This window comes from Camellia sinensis, chromosome 11, assembly GCF_055761805.1.
Source record: "Camellia sinensis isolate YWXY chromosome 11, ASM5576180v1, whole genome shotgun sequence".
Lineage (NCBI taxonomy): Eukaryota > Viridiplantae > Streptophyta > Magnoliopsida > Ericales > Theaceae > Camellia > Camellia sinensis.
In genome coordinates this window covers 97,313,366-97,338,363 of record NC_138971.1, presented here as the reverse complement: position 1 = coordinate 97,338,363, position 24,998 = coordinate 97,313,366, and the positions used below count along the sequence as shown (strand labels likewise).

General features: G+C 40.1%; 1 protein-coding gene across 6 annotated transcripts in view; it reads left to right on the top strand.

Moving 5' to 3' along the window:
• The first annotated feature begins 863 nt into the window (after positions 1-863).
• The window catches only part of LOC114318833 (uncharacterized), a 110,498-nt gene continuing 86,363 nt past the window's right edge, over positions 864-24,998 (top strand). For all 6 annotated transcript variants that reach the window (XM_082894369.1, XM_082894366.1, XM_082894368.1 and 3 more), the window contains exons 1-2: positions 864-1,512; positions 15,977-16,126. In XM_082894369.1, the coding sequence (XP_082750495.1) occupies positions 984-1,512; positions 15,977-16,126 (679 nt within the window). In that variant the 5' untranslated portion in view covers positions 864-983. The remainder of the gene's footprint in view (positions 1,513-15,976; positions 16,127-24,998) is intronic.

The window sequence follows — 24,998 nt, the reverse complement described above, 5'->3', positions numbered from 1 at the left end:
TTTTAATTTTTTTGGAGTAATAGTTTTGGAGTGTCACATTATACCTGTCATATTGTCACATTTAGGAAAAGTACACTAAGGAGTTTTTAATTTTTTTGGAGTGTCACATCGTTGAAGTGTCATATTAATACCTGCCATATTAGAATATCACATCATACTTGTCATATTAATAAAAGGTTATAGCTGTCCACCAAAACAATACCAAAATCAAAAATAGGATCACACGGAACGAAACTCTTCACTAATAGGACTTAGCAGATTAATAGAAAAAATTTCAGACTAATTGAAGTACTTGTTTGTTTGATGGGATTTATTGGTGAGATGAGACTTAGCAGATTAATAGAAAAAATTTCGAACTAATAGGACTTAGCAGATTAATAGGCCCTAGACCCATACCCTACCCTACCCATTGTCATCCCTATTGCCCCCATCTGCACCCCCTACGGCACATTTGTTTGGCTCTTTGATGAGGAGGATTTGACTAATAATCTGTTGGATCCGCTTAAAGAGTGTTTGATTGGGGATATGAGTGAGGAGATTAACTATCTCCTTAGACTAGTAATCTCCCCATTGGTAGGACTATCAATCTCATACGGGAGTTGGGATTAGAAATTAAGTGATGGGATTAATGAATTTTTAAATAATTTTGAAGTAAAATTTATATTTTTTAGAACAAAAAAAATATAATATTAAAAAAATGCCAAAAATTAAAAAATATTAATTTTATATATTAATACTATTTATGGTATTACTAATCCGGTGGTGTATTTATAAACACCTTTTATTCTACATCTTCAACATAATACAATTATACTAATAATCTTTTCACTTAATCTCATCATACTCTTAATCACTTCCTTCCTATGGAATCAAACAAACATGGCCCTTAGATCCATCCTTGTATAAAAGGAAAAGGAATAGGAAGAGGAAGAGGAAGAGGTAGAGGTAAAATTACTTTGAGAAAGAGCGAGAAAGAGAGAGATATGGAGGGCGTGAAAGAGAGAGATATGGAGGGAGAGATGATAACCAAACACTACTTGTCCATGGCTGCCACCACACGTCAATGGAAAGACGTGTTGTATATATGCAACGAACGCCCAGACTTACAGGTGAACAAGCTCACTAAATCAGGAGATACTGCATTGCACCTAGCGGTGTCAGACGGCCAAATAAAAGTGGTTCAACAACTAATACAATTACTGCGAAATTCAGGGGAACGTCAAACCAAGGAGGTTCTGAGAGCAAAAAATGCGATGGGGAATACCCCTCTCCATTTGGCAGCAGCATTGGGAAGCGTGCACGTGTGCAAGAGCTTTGCTAGTATTGATGATACATTAATTCGTGCTCGCAACCTTGAGGGCGAGACACCACTCTTCGTGGCTGTTCTTAATGGTAACAAAGATGCTTTCCTCTATCTCCATCGTTTGTTAAATCGCACGACGGATGCCGTTTACTTGAGAAGGATGGATGGCGAAACTATTCTTCATGCTGCCATCAACCAAGAATATTTTGGTAAGTTCTTCCCACCCACACCCACACCCACACCATTTATTTATTTTATTTTTTATTTTTTATTTTTTGTGTAGATTGGCCATTAGAGCATCCCAATATATTTTCTTCAAATTGTGCATCCTTTATTTTAGGGGATCATTTTTTCAATTACTTTCTCTAATAATATTCCTTTTTTTTCTACTCTATTTAAATATTATATTATTATTATTTTTCAATTAAACTTATTTTTTGAAAAATTGATGTGAGAATTAGATTTGAGAGAGTAAAGAGGAAAGGGAAGAGAGAGAAATTAATATTATATATTTAAGGAATGAACAGTGACCCCTATATATAAAGAGTCACTGTAGCATTGGTTACATTAAGAAATTTTTTGAGGAGTCTTGGGATGATTTTTAGAGTTTTCCCTCTCTAAATTAACTAAAAATTGATAATTGGGTATCTGATGGGAATGCTCTTATATTCGTCTTTTTAGTGTAGTTTTTTACAAATTAGTAGCTGATAATTAAAAACATAAGTTAAAACACATTTTTGCCCATGTCTCATTACTTTAGTATTTTTTGCTTTTTATTTTAAGGTTGGGTTTTTTTCATATTGAGATATCAATATGAAAAAACTTGAGAGACCTACAAGGCTTATCATGAGTCCCGTTTTAATTATCCGAAACCGTTTGTAAGGCCATAAATACATAATATCCATGAAAAATTTTAGATTAATTCAATAATCATAACTTTTACATTTTATAACATTTATCTCTAAAAAAATAGATAGTCTATTTAAAAATATATATTTGGTGTCCATTTATTTGGAGACAAATGTAATAAAATAAAAAAAGTTTTGATTATTGGATCAACTAATTATTTCATTAATACAATATGAGAGAAGCCCAACCCTTATTTTAATGCTAGAGGTAGGGGTGGTCTTTCGTTGGGCTGATCCGAATTCGGGTTGGGCCGACACTACATAATAAGAGACTTTGTGTTTGTCCAAGCCCCAGCCGGACCCTAACAACGGACCTCTATTTCTGCCCAAGCCCATTCCAAAATAATTATAAATTTGAAGTCCACCCAGCAGGCTATATGTTAAAAAAAATTAAACATTTCATAATTAAATTCAATCACACATTATATTTCTAAATTAAATATACTAATATAATTATAAATTGAAAGATTTTGTATATAAATTGAAGGATTACTTAAATAAATTCAATCAAACATTACCACAAATGTGAGTTTCAATAAAATTAACAAAAATAAGAAAACATTATGGTAGGATGTACACTATATGCACCTTATAATTAAAAAAAAAAAAAAAAAGTGACATAATTCAATTTTCTAAGTCATAACTATAAATATATAAATATATATATATATATATCATAAATAAACATAACATGATGCATAGCTAAAAATCTCATGAATCATAACTAAATAAGAGAATTAGTCATAACTAAAGAAAAAAAAAATAGCAAAATTATGAGTGCATGTGGTACACCCTTTTTAAAGGGGTGTATGTTAGAATTTCTCACAAAGATAAAGTATACATCCTAATAAAAAATATATATATTATTATATTATATTTAATTAATTAATTTAATAGTGGGCCGAGCTGGATTGAAAGTATAAATTTCAAACATAACCCACTAATATATTGGGTTAAAAATGTTGGCCTAGCCCGGCCTTATGGGCTAAAATAGGGAAGGGACGGGACGGGACGGGACGGGACAGGACGGGCGGACCAACGAGTCGATGCCCACCCTTAACTGGAGGGTGTTGTCTAGACTTGTAGGGACTACCATACGTCCCATTTTTCAATAATTTGAACCATTTATTTTGTAGGATCTTTTGTGTATATCACGCAAAAAAATAAAATAAAATAAAGTTTGTTAGATATTCGTAATGTATTCAATTGTTGTGTTTGTCGCACACAAAAAAAAAACAAAAAAAAAATATTTTTATTTTTAAAAACACACTGGTCGTCCATTTTTTTTTTAAATAAATGCAATAAATTGAATGAGTTTTGATTACCGAATCAACTTTGTTTTTTTTTTTTAAATGATATACAAGATCTCTTCAAAATAAACAGTTTGACTTATCGAATTGAGAGCCGTGATGAATCCTATGACCCCAAATATGACTGTAGAAGTTATTTGGTGGTCCTGGAGTATAACTGCGTAATGCTCCAGAAGTGTTATGATTGTAGAGGAAATGAGGCTCACGATTTTGTATTACGTGATTGGAAAATATAAAGGGATATGGTGGTTTGTGATTGGCAAAAGACGTGGCCATGTGATGTCCCTAGGCTTCTGTCATGTTGTGATATCAACATGACATAACTATAGAAGTGTGTAAAACTTGACACGGATATCGTTTCAATGATCTGAACTACTCATTTTGTAAGGCTAATATTGTATATTATCCATGGAAAAAAAGATAGTTCAATCCAACAATTGTAATTTTTTCATTTTATTGCATTTCTTTCCCAAAAAAAAAAAAAAAAGACGACAAATATATATTTGAAATCGACCATCTATTTTTTTTAGAGATAAATATGATAAAATGAAAAATGTTATGATTATCAGATCGTTCTAAATTTTTTCATGGATAATATAAATTGCGAATCCTACAAAATGAACAGTTTGAATTATCAAAACAAGACACATGTTAAACTTACAAACCCTTTAAATTTTTTCATGTTAAAATCCCAACATGAGAAGAGTACAACCCAATATAATGATAGTGAGGAGAAGAATAAAGAGCTAGTTGATTTGGTGAAATAACTTTATTTGGTTTGAGAAATTTTAATTTTTAATTTGTATTTTTAATTTTTAATGAATTTTTTAATATTTTAATTAATATTTTTTTTTTATTCTTTAGATTTACTAAATTTGGATACGATTAAAAATATAAAATTTGAATTGAAAAAAATACTAAATACTAAAAATACAAAAATTCAATAACATCACTTTTGGCCTCCAACAACATCCCTTTAGGATGAGAAATTATTGATTGATCCAGGGATAGCGTCACATGATGCTCCAAATGCATTGTGATTAGTAGAGAGGGTGAGGTTTACGATTTGATGTTCGGTTATAAAAATATGAGAGAATATAATAATTTGTAATTAGTAAGTAGTACCGCCACATATCACCCAAAACTAACCAATAATTTTTCCTCTAATACCTCTTTTCCACAACCCATCCCTAGGAATGGCAACGGGACGGGGCGGGGGCAGGGATCACAACCCCTGTCCCCGATCCCCGACAATGGAAATTCCCCTGTCCCCGGCCCCAATCCCCGACGAGGAACTTATATCCGCCCTCGCCCTCGCCCTCGCCTCCTAATGGGGATTGGGCTTCCCCGACCTCGAAAATTCCCCGGCAAAAAAAAAATTAGGTCTAACAGATCTGTTCATCATCAACAACAACAACATAGTAGAAAGAGAGATATGTTCATCATCATCACCATTAACAGATCTGATGAGCTCAAATGTTTAAAAAAAAAATGGTAAAATGGTAGATGGGTGAGACCAGATGGACCTAGTTCAAACCCAGATTTGAAGAAACATATTTGACTCATAGAGAAATAGATTTAACCAGATGGAAAGTTTTGCTACCTGTGATGATGGTGATCCGGTGGTCCTCCGAGAGAGAGACAGGATGGAGTTTGCACAGATGTTTTCAGCAAGAGAAGCTCTCTTTGACGCGATGATGGTTGTTTGTTCCTCTTTTCTTTCACTGATAAAAAACCCTAGATAGTTCTTCTCTGTGCCTCATCTTTCCTTGTTTTTTCTCTTATGGTATCGTGAACTCGGAGCTCCTTGTTAACCATTGCGATAGATAGTTGATCATCGTTCACCATCGCCGTTCACCTTTTGAGATCGTCGATCGGGGTAGAGGTGATTGATGAGAGAGAGAAGAGATCGGCGGAGCGTTTTAGAGAGAAAGAGAGAGAAAGAGATAGAGAGATGACGAGAGGCGGTGATGAGTGAGGTGCTGCTGCTATGTTGTGTGAGCGAAAATGGTTGATTTATATATATATATATATATATATAGGGGTAAAATGGTAATTTTACTTCTGGAAAATTCGGGGTCGGGGTCGGGAACGGGGACGGGGACGGGACGGGCTGGGGCTTGAACACTGATCCTTGTCCTCGGCTCGAAACTGATCAGGGATTTAATTTCGAATACCATCTCCGTCCCCCACGGGGGTATTTTTCAGGAAAAAACCATTCAAATCGGGGTCGGGGGATCGGGTCTCCGTCGGGCCGGGTTCAAATTGTCATCCCTACCCATCCCACTGCTCCTAACCAAGATTGAGAATAATTTATTTTTGTAAAGATCTGCTACTACAAACCCATTATCATTCCAACTGACAACTACTAAAGATTTAGTGGATGTTTAGGAAGTTGTTATTTTAGTAGGTTATTTTAGTTTTTGACTATTTTAGGAGGACAAATTTTTTATGTTTGGAAAAATAGTTGGATTTTTTTGTGGTTGGATGTGATGCTTGCGAGAGAAAAAGTGAAATGATTATGGGTTTGATATTATATTTTGTCTTATTAGCTATTTTAGCCTATTTTGTCTTTTAATGCTATTTTAGCCACAAAAAAAAAAAAAAAAAAAAAAAAAAAAAAAACTAAAAAAACTTCTTCCCAAACAACTAGAGAAAATTCTTAAGCCTATTTTGAAAGGTAAGAAAAAAGTTAATTTTTTAATTTTTTATAAAAAATATATTTTAAAAAAATAAACAGATAATGTGGGTGTTTGGGAAGTTGCTATTTTAGTATGCTAAAATTTTTGTGTTTGGGAAGATGATTGGATTTTTTTATAATTGGATGTGATATTTGTGAAAAAAAAAAAGTAAAATGATTATGAGTTTGATGTGATATTTTGTCTTAATAGTTATTTTAATCTATTTTGTCTTGTTGTGAATTTTAACCTAAAATAAGCTAAAATCTTTCTTTCCAAACACCCCCAAATAATATAAACCAAATAAGTCACTTTTTTTTTTTTTTTAATTGCCAAAATAGGTGTTAATTGAAAAACCCAAATGCCTAATGTACACTAATCTAGTAACCATAGTTGAAACCCCCCAAAATATAATATAAAGAATTAAAATGTTAGAGTTTAGAGAGTGACCCAACTGCAAAATCTGACAAATTCTTCAATCGCACTTACACAAAAGTCATAGAATCAAGCAACGTTTGAAAACTCGAACCGAATTGGCCGGTCGGATCGATGATCTAGTTTTGGTTCGAATGATCATTTAAATTTGGATTATGCTCAAACTCGGCTTAAAATTTAGGAATATTTACCAATCAGTCCTATTAATTAGATTTATTTACATATAGGTCTTAACTGATAAATTTATTACTCTAAAAACAAGAGACTGATAAATTTATCACTATAAATTTATTCATAAAAACAAAGAGACTAATAAATTCATCACTATAAATTTATTTATAAAAACGAGAGACTAATAAATTTACCAATTGATAAATTTATCAATAAGACATAATGAGTAATAAGTCTCAAAAGTAAGACATAATGATAATTTACCCTAAAATTTAAAAACCGAAAGAATCATCGTTTCAACAAGAATAACCAACGAACTGGTCAGAGGTTGACACAAGAGCTGACCAAATTTGAAAAATTGAAATTTCTTTCAAAAATATGCTGTCAAGCCGCTAAGCCATCAACACAATTACCGACAATATAATATGCATATATATTATATTCAATATTATCTTAATTATTTTTACTGAAAATTAATGTATAAAAAATTAAAATAAATTTTAAGAAGTATTTTTTTTGTAACTTTTTATTATTTTTATTTTTTTGTAATTTTAATATCTATATTTTTTATACTTAGAAATTTTAATATATTTATTACATAATTATGACAGCATGATTCAATTCCAAATCACCCGCAATTAGGGCTATGCAAAATACCGCTCAATTCGCTAAAACCGCACTAATCCGCACCACTCTAACTGCTAACCGCGGTTTAAACTTTAAAATTTATAATACGTAAACCGAACCGCTCTGCTCCGCTATAGTTAGTACTGTTGGAAATGGTTATAAAATTCTGGATAAAATCAGAATTTTTTCTTAAGTTTGGTCTATTTTTTAGGTAAGCTCCGAGTGTCGATTTACTCGGGTCAAAGTGGTAACGCGTTCTATGCCGCGTTGTGATTCACGTGGTATATTTGGTTGCTCAAAACCATTACCGAGTGAATGGGAAATTGAAGCCAAAGTGTGCTCCATGGAAATGGAGTTTTGGTGGAAATTCCTTAAGGTTGTAAATTGGCTTGTCCCACATTGATTTGGTGGGAAGTTTTGAAAGGGTTTATAAGGCTTAGGGTGAGATACTTGGGGTGTGCCCCAAGGGGTACCCAAGTGTTTTAGAGGGAGAGGTTATGGACAAAATGGGCTAGACCCATTGGACCCAAAAATCACCACACGCGCGCCGCCGTCCGTCCGGTCGGGCGGGTGTGTGCTTCTAATCTTTTTGGGCCAAAAACATTTGAATTTAATTTTATTTTTTATTAAAATAAAATCCATAATTCAAATTAAATTGGTTTGGATTTTTTGTTCATCCAAACAGGGCCCTTCCCGTTTTCAAACAGAATTAAACTGTTTTGGATTTATTGCTCATCCAAACAGAGCCCTTCCCGTTTTCAAACAGAATTAAATTATTTTGGATTTATTGCTCATCCAAACAGAGCCCTTCCCGTTTCTATCTGTTTGAATAAACAGATTCAAATCTGTTTAAATTTGAATCTAACAGGTTTCATACCTGTTCAATTCAAATCCAAAAGCCACCTTTACATCTATAAATAGACTAGCCTCCCATTTGGATTTAATTCCAATTTTCGTACTCCATACTCTGCAAATTATATTCTTCATCTTGCTGCATTTTATTTCCGAAAGAAAGAGTGTAAACACTTAGTGTGTTCGTAAGGCAAACAATTTGTAGTGCTGCTATTGTTTGTGGTAGATCATTTCATCCTGGGAGATAGACGTCCAAATTCTGAAAGCACCGTGGAGAGGACGAATCTGTCTTAAGGACACAGTGTTAAACACTGGACTTGATCAGAAAAATTATTCATATAAATTAACCAAGTAAGTTGTTTAATTTAATTCTGTTTTTATTTGTTTATTTAATCAGATTTTAATTTTGTTTTTGTAACAAAATAAAATCTGTGGTTTTATAAAATCAGAAAAATTATTCTCTATTTCTTTTATTCTTGTTGTTGTTTTGTACACAACAGAATTTAATCTTTTTAAATACAGTGAAGATTGTCCAACAAGTACATATATATTTTTTAACCTCCAATGAAATATCAATGTAAAATAAGTGTAAGAAATATTTAAGATATGAAATTTATTATAAATTAGTAATTATATATATGAAACATATTATGTAAAATTACTTTGTGTTATATATCTAAAAAATATTATACAAATTAGTATTATATATTATGCAAATGTATGATAAATAGTTAGAACATTTTTCAATCCGTCAATCCGTTAAAAACCGCTCAAACCGTAATTTGTCAATCCATTAATCCGTCAACCCGCCATTCGATTTGTAATTTTACCTTCAAACCGTCCGAACTGCACCACGCACACCCCTATCCGCAATTGAACGAGTAACCCGTCTCGATCACTTTCCTAGCTCGCTCACCCATTCGATTTTCAAAACATTAGAATCAAGCTCGAAAACTTATATACAAAGAAAGCCCCCAAAATGCAGCAAAAAATTTGTTTTATATATATAGATTCGGTGATATTATATGCAACAATTAATATATAAATTAGTATATCAAAATATAATTGATGATAAAAATATATATGTACAGCTGAGAGCATCTCCAATGAGGGTGTTAAAATTATTTGTTAAAGATTATTACATGAAAAAAATATAAAAGTGAGATCTATTTATATGTTTGAAGTGTTTGTTAATTTAGAGAATGTATATATTTGTTTCAATAATGTAGTTAAAATATGTACTAAGCGAATAATATAATATATATATATATATATGCAACCAAATACGCTTCCTCTAATCTCTTTCTCTCTCCTCTACTTTTTCTTTTTTTTCTTTGTTCTACTGCACACACAGCAAAACTCTGACAACTCTTACTCCTTTACTCCCTCCCTCTCTCCTCGCTTCCTTTGTTACCAAGCTCGCTGCAGTCAACAAATGGGATAGCAAACTTTTCCTTTTATTTTTGATTAACGAGTAAAACTCTCCAAATCTGTCCTCCATTAAATTTGAAATCAATTACGTAATGTCAATTAACAAGCACGTTAACAAGACCATTGGAGCATATTTTTGATTTGTTTGTTAGTTAACTGTAACTTTCTGACACTAACCAATGAGTTAACAAATCCACTAGCGATGCTCTAAGCTTCTGAAAAACATAAGCTACAATTATAATGATGACACATGTATGCTCTTATTAATTTAATTGTATTTATTTTCAGTCTGATCGGTTTGTGCAATTTTTCAATTATTACATCCTTGAAGAAAAATAATAACATTACTAATTATACGGGAAGCAAATATTTCGCAGAACTCGTACTCCTTTCGTCCAAGCTCATTGTCTATCCGATCGGCCTACAAGTACAACAGCAGTGAGTTACCTGGCGGTGTGTAGCCGGAAAACCCCTCCGACGGTCAAGTTAGCACACACACTCAGGGAGAGAGAGAGGAAGAGAGAAATAAATCACAAAGAGTGTTTCTCACCAAATGATGTTTCATCCACGGCATGGGGGGCGCAGTCATGCTTATATACTTTCTGCGCTCAACTCTGCACCCATAAGTCTCTTTACACGTCGAGCTACTCTCCCATCTGTCAGCACAAATCCAGTGAACACCACCTAACCAAACCGCCAAACAACATTAGCGGGAACTCGGCAGCCCGGCGGCATCACCCCGGCCTCTTTCGACCGAGCTACTTAACGAGTCCAACAGTGCCACTCACCGAGCTCCATCACAACCGAGCTCGGTAGCATTCCAGTACGGCCGAGCTCCAGACAAGTTAGGCTGGTCCGTGAGAGACCTTTCTGCCGAGCTACATGCGCGAACAATAAGCCTGGGTTGACAGACGATCATCTCTACCGAATGGGCCCTGGACCTCAACCGAGCAATCCACTCTAGTTCAGCCAACGTTAGCTCAGCCCAAACATGCTCGGACCTCTTTTAAGCCCGGTCATTACCACGGCCCAAAGCCAGATTATGAAATCTCCCTCACAATTGCCCCTTAATTCTGTCCGCATTTGCGTGACCGGAATTACATTACAAGGCCGGGCTAGAATTTTCGCTCGGTGGTTTACTTTGCTCGGTCGGCAAGCAAGGTCAGCTCGGCGACTTTCTTCTTGGCGAGCAAGATCAGCTTGGCAAGGAACTCCAAGGTCGGCGGGCAAGGTCCGCTCCGCGATTTGCTTCTTGGCGAGCAAGATCAGCTCGGCAAGGAACTCCATGGTCAACGAGCGAGATCCGCTCGGCGACTTGCTTCTTGGCGAGCAAGATCAGCTCGGCAAGGAACTCCATGGTCGACGAGCAAGGTCCGCTCGGCGACTTACCTCTTGGCAAGCAAGATCAGCTCGACAAGGAACTCAAAGGTAGGCGAGCAATGTCAGCTCGGCAACTTTCTTCTTGGCGAGCAGGATCAACTCGACAAGGAACTCTAAAGTTGACTAAAACCATCAACAAACCTCTTGCCGAGTAAAATCTATCTGGTAAGGAATTCCAAAGTTAATAAAATCATCAACAGATTTCTTGCCGAGTAAAACCCGTCCGGCAAGGAATTCCAAAGTCGCGAACAAGGTCCGCTCGGCGACTTGCTTCTTGGCGAGCAAGATCAGCTCGGCAAGGAAATCCAAGGTCGGCGAGCAAGATTCGCTCGGCGACTTACTTCTTGGCGAGCAAGATCAGCTCGGCAAGGAACTCCAAGGTCAGCGAGCAAGGTCCACTCGGCGAGTTACCTCTTGGCGAGCAAGATTAGCTCGACAAGGAACTCAAAGGTCGGTGAGCAAGGTCAGCTCGACGACTTTCTTCTTGGCAAGCAAGATCAGCTCGGCAAGGAACTCAGAGGTAGGCGAGCAAGGTCAGCTCAGCGACTTTCTTCTTGGCGAGCAAGATCAGCTTGGCAAGGAACTCTAAAGTTGATTAAAACCATCATTAAACCTCTTTCCGAGTAAAATCCATCCGGTAAGGAATTCCAAAGTTGATAAAATCATCAACAGACCTCTCGCCGAGTAAAACCTGTCCGACAAGGATTTCCAAAGTCACGAGCAAGGTCCGCTCGGCGACTTGCTTCTTGGCGAGCAAGATTAGCTCGGCAAGGAACTGCAAGGTCCGCTCGGCGACTTACTTCTTGGCGAGCAAGATAAGCTCAGCAAGGAACTCCAAGGTTGGCGAGCAAGGTCCGCTCGACGAGTTACCTCTTGGCGAGCAAGATCAGCTCGGCAAGGAACTCAAAGGTCGGCGAGCAAGGTCAGCCCAGCGACTTTCTTCTTGGCGAGCAAGACCAGCTCGGCAAGGAACTCCAAGGTCGCGAGCAAGGTCAGCTCGACGACTTTCTTCTTGGCGAGCAAGATCAGCTCAACAAGAAACTCCAAGGTTGGCGAGCAAGGTCTGCTCGGCGACTTACCTCTTCGCGAGCAAGATCAGCTCGGCAAAGAACTCCAAGGTCGGCGAGCAAGGTCCGCTCAGCGACTTACTTCTTTGGCGAGCAAGATCAGCTCGGCAAGTAACTCCAAGGTCGGAGAGCAAGGTCAGCTCGACGACTTGCTTCTAGGCGAGCAAGATCAGCTCAGCAAAGAACTCCAAGGTCGGCGAGCAAGGTTCGCTCGGCGACTTACTTCTTGGCGAGCAAGATCAGCTTGGCAAGGAACTCCAAGGTCGGCGAGCAAGGTCCGCTTGGCGAGTTATCTCTTGGCAAGCAAGATCAGCTCAGCAAGGAACTCAAAGGTCGGCGAGCAAGGTCAGCTCGGAGACTTTCTTCTTGGCGAGCAAGACCAGCTCGGTAAGGAACTCCAAGGTCGAGAGCAAGGTCCGCTCGGCGACTTGCGTCTTGGCGAGCAAGATCAGCTCGGCAAGGAACTCCAAGGTCGGCGAGCAAAGTCTGGTCGGCGACTTTCTTCTTGGCGAGCAAGATCAGCTCGACAAGGAACTCCAAGGTCGGCGAGCAAGGTCCGCTCCGGGACTTGCTTCTTGGCGAGCAAGATCAGCTTGGCAAGGAACTCCAAGGTCGGCGAGCAAGATCCGCTCGGCGACTTACTTCTTTGGCGAGCAAAATCAGCTCGGCAAGGAACTCCAATGTCGGAGAGCAAGGTCTGCTCGGCGACTTTCTTCTTAGCGAGCAAGATCAGCTCGTCAAGGAACTCCAAGGTCGGCGAGCAAGGTCCGCTCCGCGACTTGCTTCTTGGCGAGCAAGATCAGCTCGACAAGGAACTCCAAGGTCGGCGAGGCAGGTCAGCTCGGTGACTTTCTTCTTGGCAAACAAGATCAGCTCGGCAAGGAACTCCATGGTCGGCGAGCAAGGTCAGCTTAGCGATTTTCTTCTTGGCGAACAAGATCAGCTCGGCAAGGAACTCCAAGGTCAGTGAGCAAGGTTCGCTCCGCGACTTGCTTCTTGGAGAGCAAGATCAGCTCAGCAAGGAACTCCAAGGTCGGAGAGCAAGGTCAACTCGGCGACTTTTTTCTTGGCGAGCAAGATCAGCTCGGCAAGGAACTCTAAGAGCGGAAGCAAGGTCCGCTTCGCGACTTGCTTCTTGGTGAGCAAGATCAGCTCGGCAAAGAACTCCAAGGTCTGCGAGCAAGGTCAGCTCGGTGACTTTCTTCTTGGCGAGCAAGATCAGCTCGGCAAGGAACTCTATGAGTGGGAGCAAGGTCCGCACCACGACTTGTTTCTTGGCCAGCAAGATCAAGTCGGCAAGGAACTCCAAGGTCGACGAGCAAGGTCAGCTCAGCGAATTTCTTCTTAGCGAGCAAGATCAGCTCGGCAAGGAACTCCAATAGCGGGAGCATGGTCCGCTCCGCGACTTTCTTCTTGGCGAGCAAGATCAGCTCGGCAAGGAACTCCAAGGTCGACCAGCATGGTCAGCTCGACGACTTTCTTATTGGCGAGCAAGATTTGCTCGGCAAGGAACTCCAAGGTCGCGAGCAAGGTCCGTTCGGCGACTTGCTTCTTGGCGAGCAAGATCAGCTCGGTAAGGAATTCTAAAGTTGATTAAAACCATCAACGAACATCTTGTCGAGTAAAATTCATCCGACAAGGAATTCTAGAGTTGATAAAATCATCAACAAACCTCTTGCCAAGCAAAATCCGTCCGGCAAGGAATACCAAAGTTGATCAAAACCAACAAATCTCTTGCCGAGCAAAATCCGTCCGGCAAGGAATTCCAAAGTTGATCAAAACCATCAATAAATCTCTTGCCGAGCAAAATCCGCCCTGCAAGGAATTTAGATCTTTCCGTCAAGATGATTGTTAGTTGCCTCTTGGACCGCACTAAATCCGCTTGGCGAGGCAAAAATACAACACCCTCTGCGTCTCCTGCCGGCAAGCGCGCTCCTCCAACACATTCTTTAAGTCTTTCGATCGGTCGGAACGAGAATACCTCGACGCCGTCGTCGGGCGTGAGGGGTGGTAACTGCTGTCCTGCGTACGAGATATCGTCGCCGGTGTTACGTAGTCTCCAGCTCTGAAGCTTCTCGTGACGGAGAGCGAAGGGGTGCGACGTCTATTAAGACTACCGGAACGGCGGGAATGGGCATGCTCATTGTGGTTTCCCACTCCAACAATGCCCTTTCCCTTCATCTGGCGTCTTATGGCCTCCATCTCTGTCGTCATTTTCTTGATGATGGTATCTTGGTCTCTCAGCTTGTCTTCAAAGTGTTGAGTGTGTGAATCTCACCGTCGGCGACGCTCTTTTAAAATGACAGAGCACCCAAAACTCCTTGCGCGCTTGTCTCGCGCATCCCTTGGAAGTCCTTGTGCGGGGGTCTTTAAATCAGCCATCGTCGGAATGGCGAACAAGCCATCTCTGAGACAAACGGACTCTGGCATGATGCCGTCGATGGCGAGTAACGGGATGTCGTCGTGGTTCGCCATAAAAGATGACCGGAGAAGCTTGGAGGACAAGGTTTTGTCTGTCGACTTCCCACAGACGATGCCAATTGTACGGGGAGCAAATATTCCACGGAGCCCGTACTCCTTTCGTCCAAGCTCCTTGTCTATCCGATCGACCTGCGAGCACAACGGCGGTGAGCTACCCGACGGTGTGTGGCCGGAAAACTCCTCCGACGGTCAAGTTAGCACACACACTCAGGGAGAGAGAGAGAGAGAGGAAGAGAGATAAATCACAAAGAGTGTTTCTCACCAAATGATGTTCCATCCACAGCATGGGGGGCGCAATCATGCTTATATACTTTCTGCGCTCAACTCTGCACCCATTAGTCTCTTTACACGTGGAGCTACTCTCCCATCTGTCAGCACAAATCCAACGAACACCACCTAACCAAACCGCCAGACAACATTAGCAGGAACTCGGCAGCCCGGCGGCATCACCCTGGCCTCCTTCAACCGAGCTACTTAACAAGTCCAACAGTGCCACTCGCCGAGCTCCATCACAACCGAGCTCGGTAGCATTCCAGTACGGCCGAGCTCCAGACAGGTTAGGCTGGTCCGTGAGAAACCTTTCTGCCAAGCTACATGCGCGAACAATAAGCCTGGGTTGACAGACGATCATCTCGGCCGAATGGCCCCTGGACCTTAACCGAGCAATCTGCTCTAGTTCAGCCAACGTTAGCTCGGCCCAAACACGCTCGGACCGCTTTTTAGCCCGGTCATTACCATAGCCCAAAGCCAGATTATGAAATCTCTCACACTAATAATGTGGTAGTAGGTCCCGCCGACTGTCTATGCCTTTTTTTTTTTTTTGACATTCTCAATCCATTAGTGCTATTAGCGATTTTTTTTTAAATTGTATGAATTATTGTTGATCCGTGAGTCTACTGAAACCCACACAAAAGTCAGCAGCCCAATCGGTTGTCGACCGTTGAAGCTTCGAAACCATTCAAATGGTGTCGGATTGGTCGGATCGGCTCAGTTTACTTGGGTAATTCAGTTTTATGAACACTCCTAGCTATGGGGCAAAATATGCTGGTAGAGTGTCGTAGAAAGAAGGGAAGGGAGATGGAATAAAAAGGTAATTGAAATGTCTATTTTATTCTTAAAGTTAATCACATGTTGTGAACATAACTTTTCTTTTTTTCTTTTTTTCTTTTTTTTTATTCTAATGACAGTTATATATTGGATCAAATAAATATAAAATTAAAAATTAAAAAATATAATAACCAAAATTACATAAGAAACAAATTGTAAGAAACTTGTCCCATCTAATACACTTATTTTTAGAAGAGATTTTTTCATTGATGGATGTTTTGGACAGATTTGGCATTTCTTATAATTGGTCTACATGGAGTACTTGCTTACTTTGTCAACACACGTGGACTTACCCCTCTCCAAGTTCTAGCCGGTAAACCTTCTGCCTTCAAAAGTGGAAGTGACCTTGGATGGTTCAACAAAATCATATACATCTGTAAGTACGAGATCTACAATGCATGAGCTCGTGACACATTATTTAAATTTAAAATTAATGATCTATGATTTTTATGTTAATTTTTAACCTTGGAGTTGAATGTTTATAAATATTGTCAAAAATCTGGACATGTAGAATGCGAGTCATGTTACCATAATTATTTATTTTTATTAATTTATGTTATAATTTGATGTGTTAGTTTAATTATTGTATTAGAAGAAAGAGATTTCTCTCCAGTTTATTACGTAGACTGAAGCGTAATGTTGGGCTAGTGGGACTCATCATGGGTCTTATTTCGATAATCCAAATCATTCAACATGTAGAGCTTGTTGAGTATTTCATACCTGTAAAAAATCATATTAATCGGATATCGGTAGCTCCTTAATCTGAACACATTTTTGTTAACAATTTATTTTTAAAATCATATTTACTATTGACAAAAATGTGTTCTGATCAAAAAGCTACCGATATCTAATTAATATGATTTTTTTCAAGCATGAAGTACTCAACGAACTCTACATATTGACGGTTCAAATTATCAAAATATGATCCGTGATGAACTTTACGGATTTAACAGTATGCTCCAGTCCACACAATGGACTGCTTCTCCCATATTATAAATATACATTTGTGGTAGGTCTCATTAGACATAGAGCATGTTTGTTTCGAGGGATAAGAGGGTGGGATTGGACTATTAGTCCCACTGGACTAATAGTCCATTGTTTGTTTGAAAAATTTTGCTCCAGACTAATAGTCCCCCTAGACTATTAGTCCCACAAACATGGGACTATCCTATCCCATGGGGGGGGTGGGATAGAAACCACGGGATTGGTATCCCATGGGATTATTTTGTAAAATGTCCATTTTACCCTCCATGCTATTACTTAGTGAACAATTAGAAAAGGGTAAAATAGTCTTTTGAACATTTATAAATTATTTTTTTGGTGTTGTTAATTTAAAACTATATATTAAATAAAAAATTTAAATTATAAATTGTAAATTAAATTTAATTAAAAATAATAAATTATAAATTATGGCCTTATAAATTAAATTTTTTTAGTGTTGTTAAAAAATAAAATTTACATATTGAATAAATTTTTTTTTAGTATTTTTAATTTAAAATTATATATTAAATAAAAAATATATATTATAAATTAAATTTATTTAAAAATAATAAATTATAAATTATAAATTATGGCCTTATAAATTAAATTTTTTTAGTGTTGCTGAAAATTTAATTTATATATTAAATAAAATTATTTTTTATTGTCGTTATTTAAAATTATATATTAAATAAAAATATAAAATATAAAATATAAATTTAATTTAATTGAAAATAATAAATTAAAAATTGTGGCCTTATAAATTAAATTTTTTTAGTGTTGTTAAATTATAAATTATAGATTATAAGGGTAAAATAGTCTTTGAACATTTATCCTTATCCAGTCCGTCTAACCAAACATTGGATTTACTAAAAATAGTCCAATTCAGACATCTAATCCCATGACTAAACAAACATAGGATACAAATCTAATCCAACCAAATAGTCTCGGGACAATGTATCTCGGGACTAACAGTCCAATGAATTACAATCCTCCCTTATCCAGTCCGTTCAAACAAACACACCAATATAGTATGTTAAGAACTTGATAGTTAGCATACAGTTCTGCTACAGACCTCGAATGAGGTCTGTCGCGAATGGCCCGGGCCCCAAAGTAACATCGTTTTGGGGAAAAAAAAAAAAAAAGAGCAGCAGCAGCAGCAGCAGAACCGAAGCTATCATGGCCGACCGGCCAAGAGCAAGAAGAAGAGGAGGAGGAGAGCCGGTGATGGCCTTGGTGTCGACTGTAACGCCCTCAAAATAATACATAAAACCCAACAATTAAACATGCATTGATAAAAGAGAAATCAACCATTTCTATTCATCAGAGTAGTTCTTTCTACAGTATTACATGTTAACAACAAAAGCAAATGTCCTACGGGCTTATAGCTTTCCAAGTCAACATTTGGTTACACAAAAGAAGAGTACTAACTCTATACAAAAGAAGCTCTTGGCTTGATGTACATGTAATACAGACAAATAAACAAAAAGAGTCTTCAACTCTCATCATCATCCAAGCTATGTCCTTGGAGGTGGCATGCTACCTGTACCTAAAAATAATGTCCCATATAGGGTGAGCCAACGCCCAATAGAGATATGCTAAACACAGTATGAGCAATAACTAAGACATTAGCAAATGATAAATGTTTAATTCCCATAAACCAATCCATAACCCATTTCCATTTTACAATCACAATGACCATGTTTCATTTCATTTTCCATTTCTTAACAATTTCACAATTTATGTTAACAGCTCAGAACATGGCCAACCACTTATGAGACAGTGACTCATATTAAACATTTCTCATTACACAATAGATAAGCCTACTAGCTATATCAACTTCTTAACAGATAAGCATACAAGTTGTATACACACTCCAACAGATAAGCATATGAGCTATATCAACACTTCCACAGATAAGCATATGAGTTATATCAACACTTCCACAGATAAGCATATGAGCTGTATCACCACATTATCTGACAAGCATATGAGCTGTATCAATGGAGTCCATCCCCTATCTCCTCCCAAACAACATCCGGTTTAGTGGTCCATCCCCTATCTTCCCCTAAACCGTGGAGTACGTCCCCTATCTCTTCCCATACATACACAACGTATATACACATAGGTCATATACACAATCAATCAATACATAACGCAAATGTATTCTATCAACCGTCATACTCTATGACATACCCAATTGATTAGTTTTAGTTTGCCTAATCATCATGCATTGTCTACAACAATCAAAACTACCCTCCACCGGTAGCCCAAACAATTATTTCTAAACAGATAATAAAAGCTCCAACAGATAAAATATCAATGTTTTTCAAAAGTGAGTGATTAACAAATCCAACTCCACTATTCTATCATATAATGAGCCAATTTCATTATTCCCCACTCAATTTCAAATATCGACACTTTTCCCAAATTAATTATACCAATTAATTTATACAACAAATTAGGGTTTTCTACCCCCTTTTTCAATATTAACCCAATGGTCCATGTATCAACAACCAACATCAATATCCTTATTTTGAAACCCAAAATACACATTTTAGAATCAAAATAACAAACCCCCTTTTCTACATTTTGAAACCCTAGATCCCAAAATCAAACCATGTAACAAAATGCTCAAAAATCTAGGTCAGAACCCATAGTTGTGAGTAGGAATCCCTACCTCAAATTCGGAGCTCAAGGGAAGAAGATGAAGAAACTCAACGTGCTCCAAAACTCAATATTTTCGGATCAAAACGTAGCCCTCGACGATCAATCCAACTTTTGTAAAGACCGAAGGTGAGGAAATCACTCTTACTAGATCAATACCTAGAGAGAAGGGAGTTTCTAGAGAGAGAGGCTCTCAAAATATCTTTTTAGAATGAAAGAGAGAGAAAGGAAGTGTAGAAAGTGATTCAAAAATGCCCAGCTGCCCTCTGTTATACGACATTTCCGCTCGAGCAGAAAACACAACTCTCGAGCGTCAAGCACACAAATCTGGACACGCTCGAGCGCAAGAAGGCCCGCTCGAGCGCCAAGACACAAGAATAAAGTACATCCGCTCGAGTGCGAAAACCAGTCCGCTCGAGCGTAGATTTCCCTTTCCCAGGACTTACACCAAAACTGAACTACCAGCTCGAGCGCTAACAAACCCGCTCGAGCACCACCCACTCGAGCGCAATAAACCCGCTCGAGCGTAGAAAACACACCTGCAGAAGTTTTGTAGAGACATGAGATGCTGGAAGGGTGCAAACCCTGCTCGAGCGCCAGAACACCCGCTCGAGCGGAAAACCGAAAACAAAACTCCGCTCGAGCGCAACTCCAAAAACCTGGGCAATAACACTAGAGACCGAAACCCATCCTACCTGTTCGAAACATGCTTAACACATCCTAAAAACTCAACATAAGGAATTAAAGGATGACCACAAGGCATACAACCACCAACTTCACGGAACCAAGGTCCGGAACACAACAATTTCATAAAGGGAAGATCGGGATCGCTATAACCTTCCCCCCTTAAAGAATTTCGTCTCCGAAATTAAATACAGGTTTTTCAAAAAGAAGATTTTCTCAATTCCCAACATTATTACAATGCGAAGTTTAACAACTCGACCCATTACCGGTCTTTCCATCTCTATTCAAGAGGCAAGCTCACAATATGTAAAAACAATATATTACAAGTGCATCATTAACATGCATTTGTCTTCCATTTCCAACCATTTCCAACATACATGGTCCTATAATATAGCCAATATATGCAATATTACAATTAACTCCCATATCAAGGCAAGTTCTACAATACTTTCATAAATCGAAACATTCACAATGTTTTACAACTTAAGACATTTTTAATGCTCTTAAAGTTCATTAATACTACAAAATCTCATTACATGGTTATACATCAATAAACAAGTCCGGATATTTTTCGCGGACTTCCAACTCGCGTTCCCAAGTGGCTTCCTCCACTCCATGATGTTTCCACAAAACCTTTACCAAAGGGATGGTCTTGCCACGTAGGACTTGATCCCGCCCATCCAAGACCCGAACCGGTCTCTTCTCATACGAGGCATCCTCATCTACCTCTAAGTCGGTCCATTCTAACACATGGGATGGATCCGGCTCATACTTTCGAAGCATACTCACATGAAACACGTCATGCACTCCAGACAACTGTGGCGGCAAAGCTAAACGATAAGCAACCTCGCCAATCCTCTCAAGAATCTCAAAAGGACCAATAAATCGAGGGGATAACTTTCCACTCTTCCCAAACCTCATCAAATCTCGCCTAGGTGATATTTTCAAGAAAACATGATCCCCTAGCTCAAACGCCAAAGGCCTCCTCCTACGGTCGGCATAACTCTTTTGGCGACTCTGGGCTGTAACAAGCCTCCTACGAATAAGCTCAACTTTCTCCGTCGTCTCCCTAACCAACTCCGGACCCAACAAAGGTGCATCACCCACCTCGGCCCAACAAACTGGAGACCTACACGGTCGGCCATACAAGGCCTCAAACGGTGCCATACCGATGCTAGACTGAAAACTGTTATTGTAGGCAAACTCCACCAAGGGTAAGTGCCTCTCCCACGTCCCACTAAAGTCAAGGACACAACCTCGAAGCATATCCTCAAGGATCTTAATAGTACGCTCGGACTGCCCGTCAGTCTGAGGATGATAAGCCGTACTAAAGGTCAACTTAGTGCCCAGGGCACTCTGCAAACTCTGCCACAACCTATCAATAAAATGAGGATCTCTATCTGAGACGATCGTCACTGGGACCCCGTGCAACCTCACTATGTCCCGAACATACAAGTCGGCGAGATGATCTACTGAGTCTCTCACACACATAGGGATAAAATGCGCCGACTTAGTCAACCGATCTACCACCACCCAAATAGCATCACTACCCCGCTGAGTCCTTGGAAGACCTACAACGAAGTCCATAGTGACATGCTCCCACTTCCACTTGGCAATAGGGAAGGGTTGCAACAAACCCGCTGGCCTCTGATGCTCGGCCTTCACTTGTTGACAAGTAAGGCACTTCGACACGAAAACTGCACATCCCTCTTCATACCCCGCCACCAAAACTGGCGACCCAAATCATGATACATCTTAGTGCCTCCCAGATGCATCTTAAGGCGTGAATGGTGAAACTCTCGGAGTACTTCCTCTCTGCAAGACTCTGGCACAAACAAACGGTTTCTGTATCTCACACTCAGGTCGGGATACACCGTCAAACCCTTTTCAACCTTCCCACTGGAGATCTTCTCTCGGAGGGATTCTATCTCAAGGTCACCTCTCTGTGCCTCTAACACTCGAGTCACAAGTGTAGGCTGCGCAACAACAGAAAACAAGGCCGCAGCCTCTACGGATTCACCCAGAAGCCAATCAAACTCGCCCAGTGCACCCAACATCTCCCATTTCCGGATGGCTATACAAGCTACATCACTAATGGATTTCCTACTAAGGGCATCGGCCACAACATTGGCCTTTCCCGGATGATATTGCAACTCAAAATCATAGTCCTCAATGAATTCCATCCACCTTCTCTGCCTCAAATTCAAGTCTCTCTGTATAAATAGATACTTCAAACTTTTGTGGTTCGAGAACACCTCGAACCTCTCACTATAAAGGTAATGCCTCCAAATTTTTAAGGCAAAAATCACAGCTGCTAACTCTAAGTCGTGTGTAGGGTAATTCTTCTCGTGTATTTTCAACTAACGTGAGCCATAAGCTACCACTTTCTCCTCTTGCATCAACACACAACCCAAACCCTCTCGTGAGGCATCACAATAAACCGCATAACCCAACACTCTCTCCGGAATAATTAAAACCGGAGCGGTGGTCAATCTGACCTTCAACTCTTGGAATGACTTTTCACAAGTCTCACTCCACACAAACTTGACCCCCTTCCGCGTCAATCTAGTCAACGGCGAAGCTAACCTGGAGAAGTCCTTCACAAACCGACGGTAGTACCCAGCTAATCCCAGAAAACTACAGATCTCAAAAACACTCTTAGGTTGTACCCAATCTTGCACTGCCTCTACCTTGGATGTATTAATAGACACCCCTCCCCCGGATACCACATGGCCTAAGAATTTGACTTCTTCTAGCCAGAACTCACACTTTTCAAACTTGGCATACAGCCTATGGGCTCTAAGCAATTCAAGCACCACTTTCAAGTACTCCTCGTGCTCCTTCTCCGATGGCGAATAGATAAGAATGTCGTCCACGAAGACGACCACAAATCGATCTAAGAATTCCCGGAAGATCCGGTTCATCAAGTCCATAAAGACTGCCGGTGCATTAGTGAGCCCAAATGGCATCACCAGAAACTCATAATGGCCATACCGCGTACGGAATGCCGTCTTCGGAATATCCTCCTCCCTGACCCTCAACTGGTGGTAACCCGATCTCAAGTCTATCTTAGAGAAACAACGGGAACCCTTCAACTGGTCGAACAAATCATCTATACGGGGCATAGGGTACTTATTCTTGACCGTAGCCCGATTCAACTTCCGGTAGTCGATACACAATCTCAAGGCACCATATTTCTTTTTAGCAAAGAGGGCCAGTGCTCCCCACGGCGAAACACTAGGACGAACAAAACCCTTATCTAACAACTCCTGAAGCTGAGTCTTCAACTCACTCAACTCGGCTGGGGCAAAACGATAAGGTGCCATAGAAATCGGCGCCGTGCCGGGCACTAAATCAATAGAGAACTCTATCTCTCGGTGAGGTGGCAAACTAACAAGGTCCTCGGGAAAAACATCCGAATACTCACAAACTACCCTCGGTAACACAATCTGGGTCTCATCACACTCACTACTCAGGAAGCTAGCAAGTAGACCACTAAGCTCACTCCGCCCTTGCGAATCATACATCGGTGGCAACACACTACCAACCCGATCCCTCAAGAAATGGAAACACTCCCCGCTCAAGATACAAACTGTGACCCTCTGGCGGTAGCAATCAATAACAGACCGGTATGACGATAGCCAGTCCATACCCAAAATAACATCAAAGCCCTTCATGGGCATAACAACAAAGGGAAAAGGAAGCCTACGGTCGGCGACCTCTATATCACAACCTCTACACCCGTGTTTCAAAATCAATTCACCCCCAACAGGTGATACTACACAGATAGGAGATGCTAATAGCGCCAACTCCAACTCCAACACAGATGCAAATGCAGCAGATATAAAAGAATGAGACGCACCCATATCAATCAATACACTAGCAACCGAGTTGCAAAACAGAAAGGTACCTCTCACTACTGATGGAGCCGGTATTAGGTCCTGCCGGTAACAGCATACACGCGCCCTGTAGGCCCCTGATCCACCTGCTCACCTCTAGGAGCAAAAGACTGCTGCACTGACTGGGACGACGAAGCTCCCGGATTGGCCCTCGAGGCCTGCACGGACTGAGCTGGCTGATAACTCTGCGTTTGCCTAGAACCAGACGCTCCCGAAGTGGCACTCAACTGTGGGCAAAACCTCTTCAGGTGCCCAGGCTGACCACACTGATAGCAAGACAAGGGCTGGCCCCTGCCCTGACTCTAGCCTTGAGGTCTAGCTGAAGAAGAAGTAGCTCGCTGATCCCCTCCCTTCTGCGGGCAAACCGAAAACTTGTGACCCAGCTGGCCACACGCAAAACAAGTCAAGCTTCCCTGACTACCTTTCCCAGAGCCCGCACTCGGTACTGGAAAGGTCGATCTAGCCAAACCACCCTGAGACTGCTGAGGGTTAGAACCCCTCTGTCTCCTGACATCACCCTGACCATCTTGGCTCCTCTTGGAGCCTCTTTGCCCCTCATCCTCCTCCTGCATCATGAGCTCCATATGAGCTGCAGCATCAACCAAACGTCTATACTCCCGGATAAACGACCCTCCAATCCTCAACTTGAGCCCACGCCTCAGCTTCCGCTCAAACTCAAAGAAACGACGTTCCTCGGACGCCACAAGTTCAGGTGCAAACCTGGACAGACTAGTAAAATTAGCCTCAAACTCGGCCACTGACAAACCCTGCTATTTAAGCTAGCAAAACTGCTCCCTCAGCTTCTCCCTAGCAGCTGAAGACAAAAACTTCTCCTGGAAGGTGTTCACAAAAACCTCCCACGCACCACCAACACGACTCTTCTCGTACTTCCACCACTGACCCGCATCTTCCTTCAGTTGGAAAGATGCCAGGGTCACCTTTAAAGCCCCGTCCTCGATGCCAAGCATCTCGAACGTCTTCTCCATCTATTCCAACCACTCGTCAGCCTTAAGTGGTTCT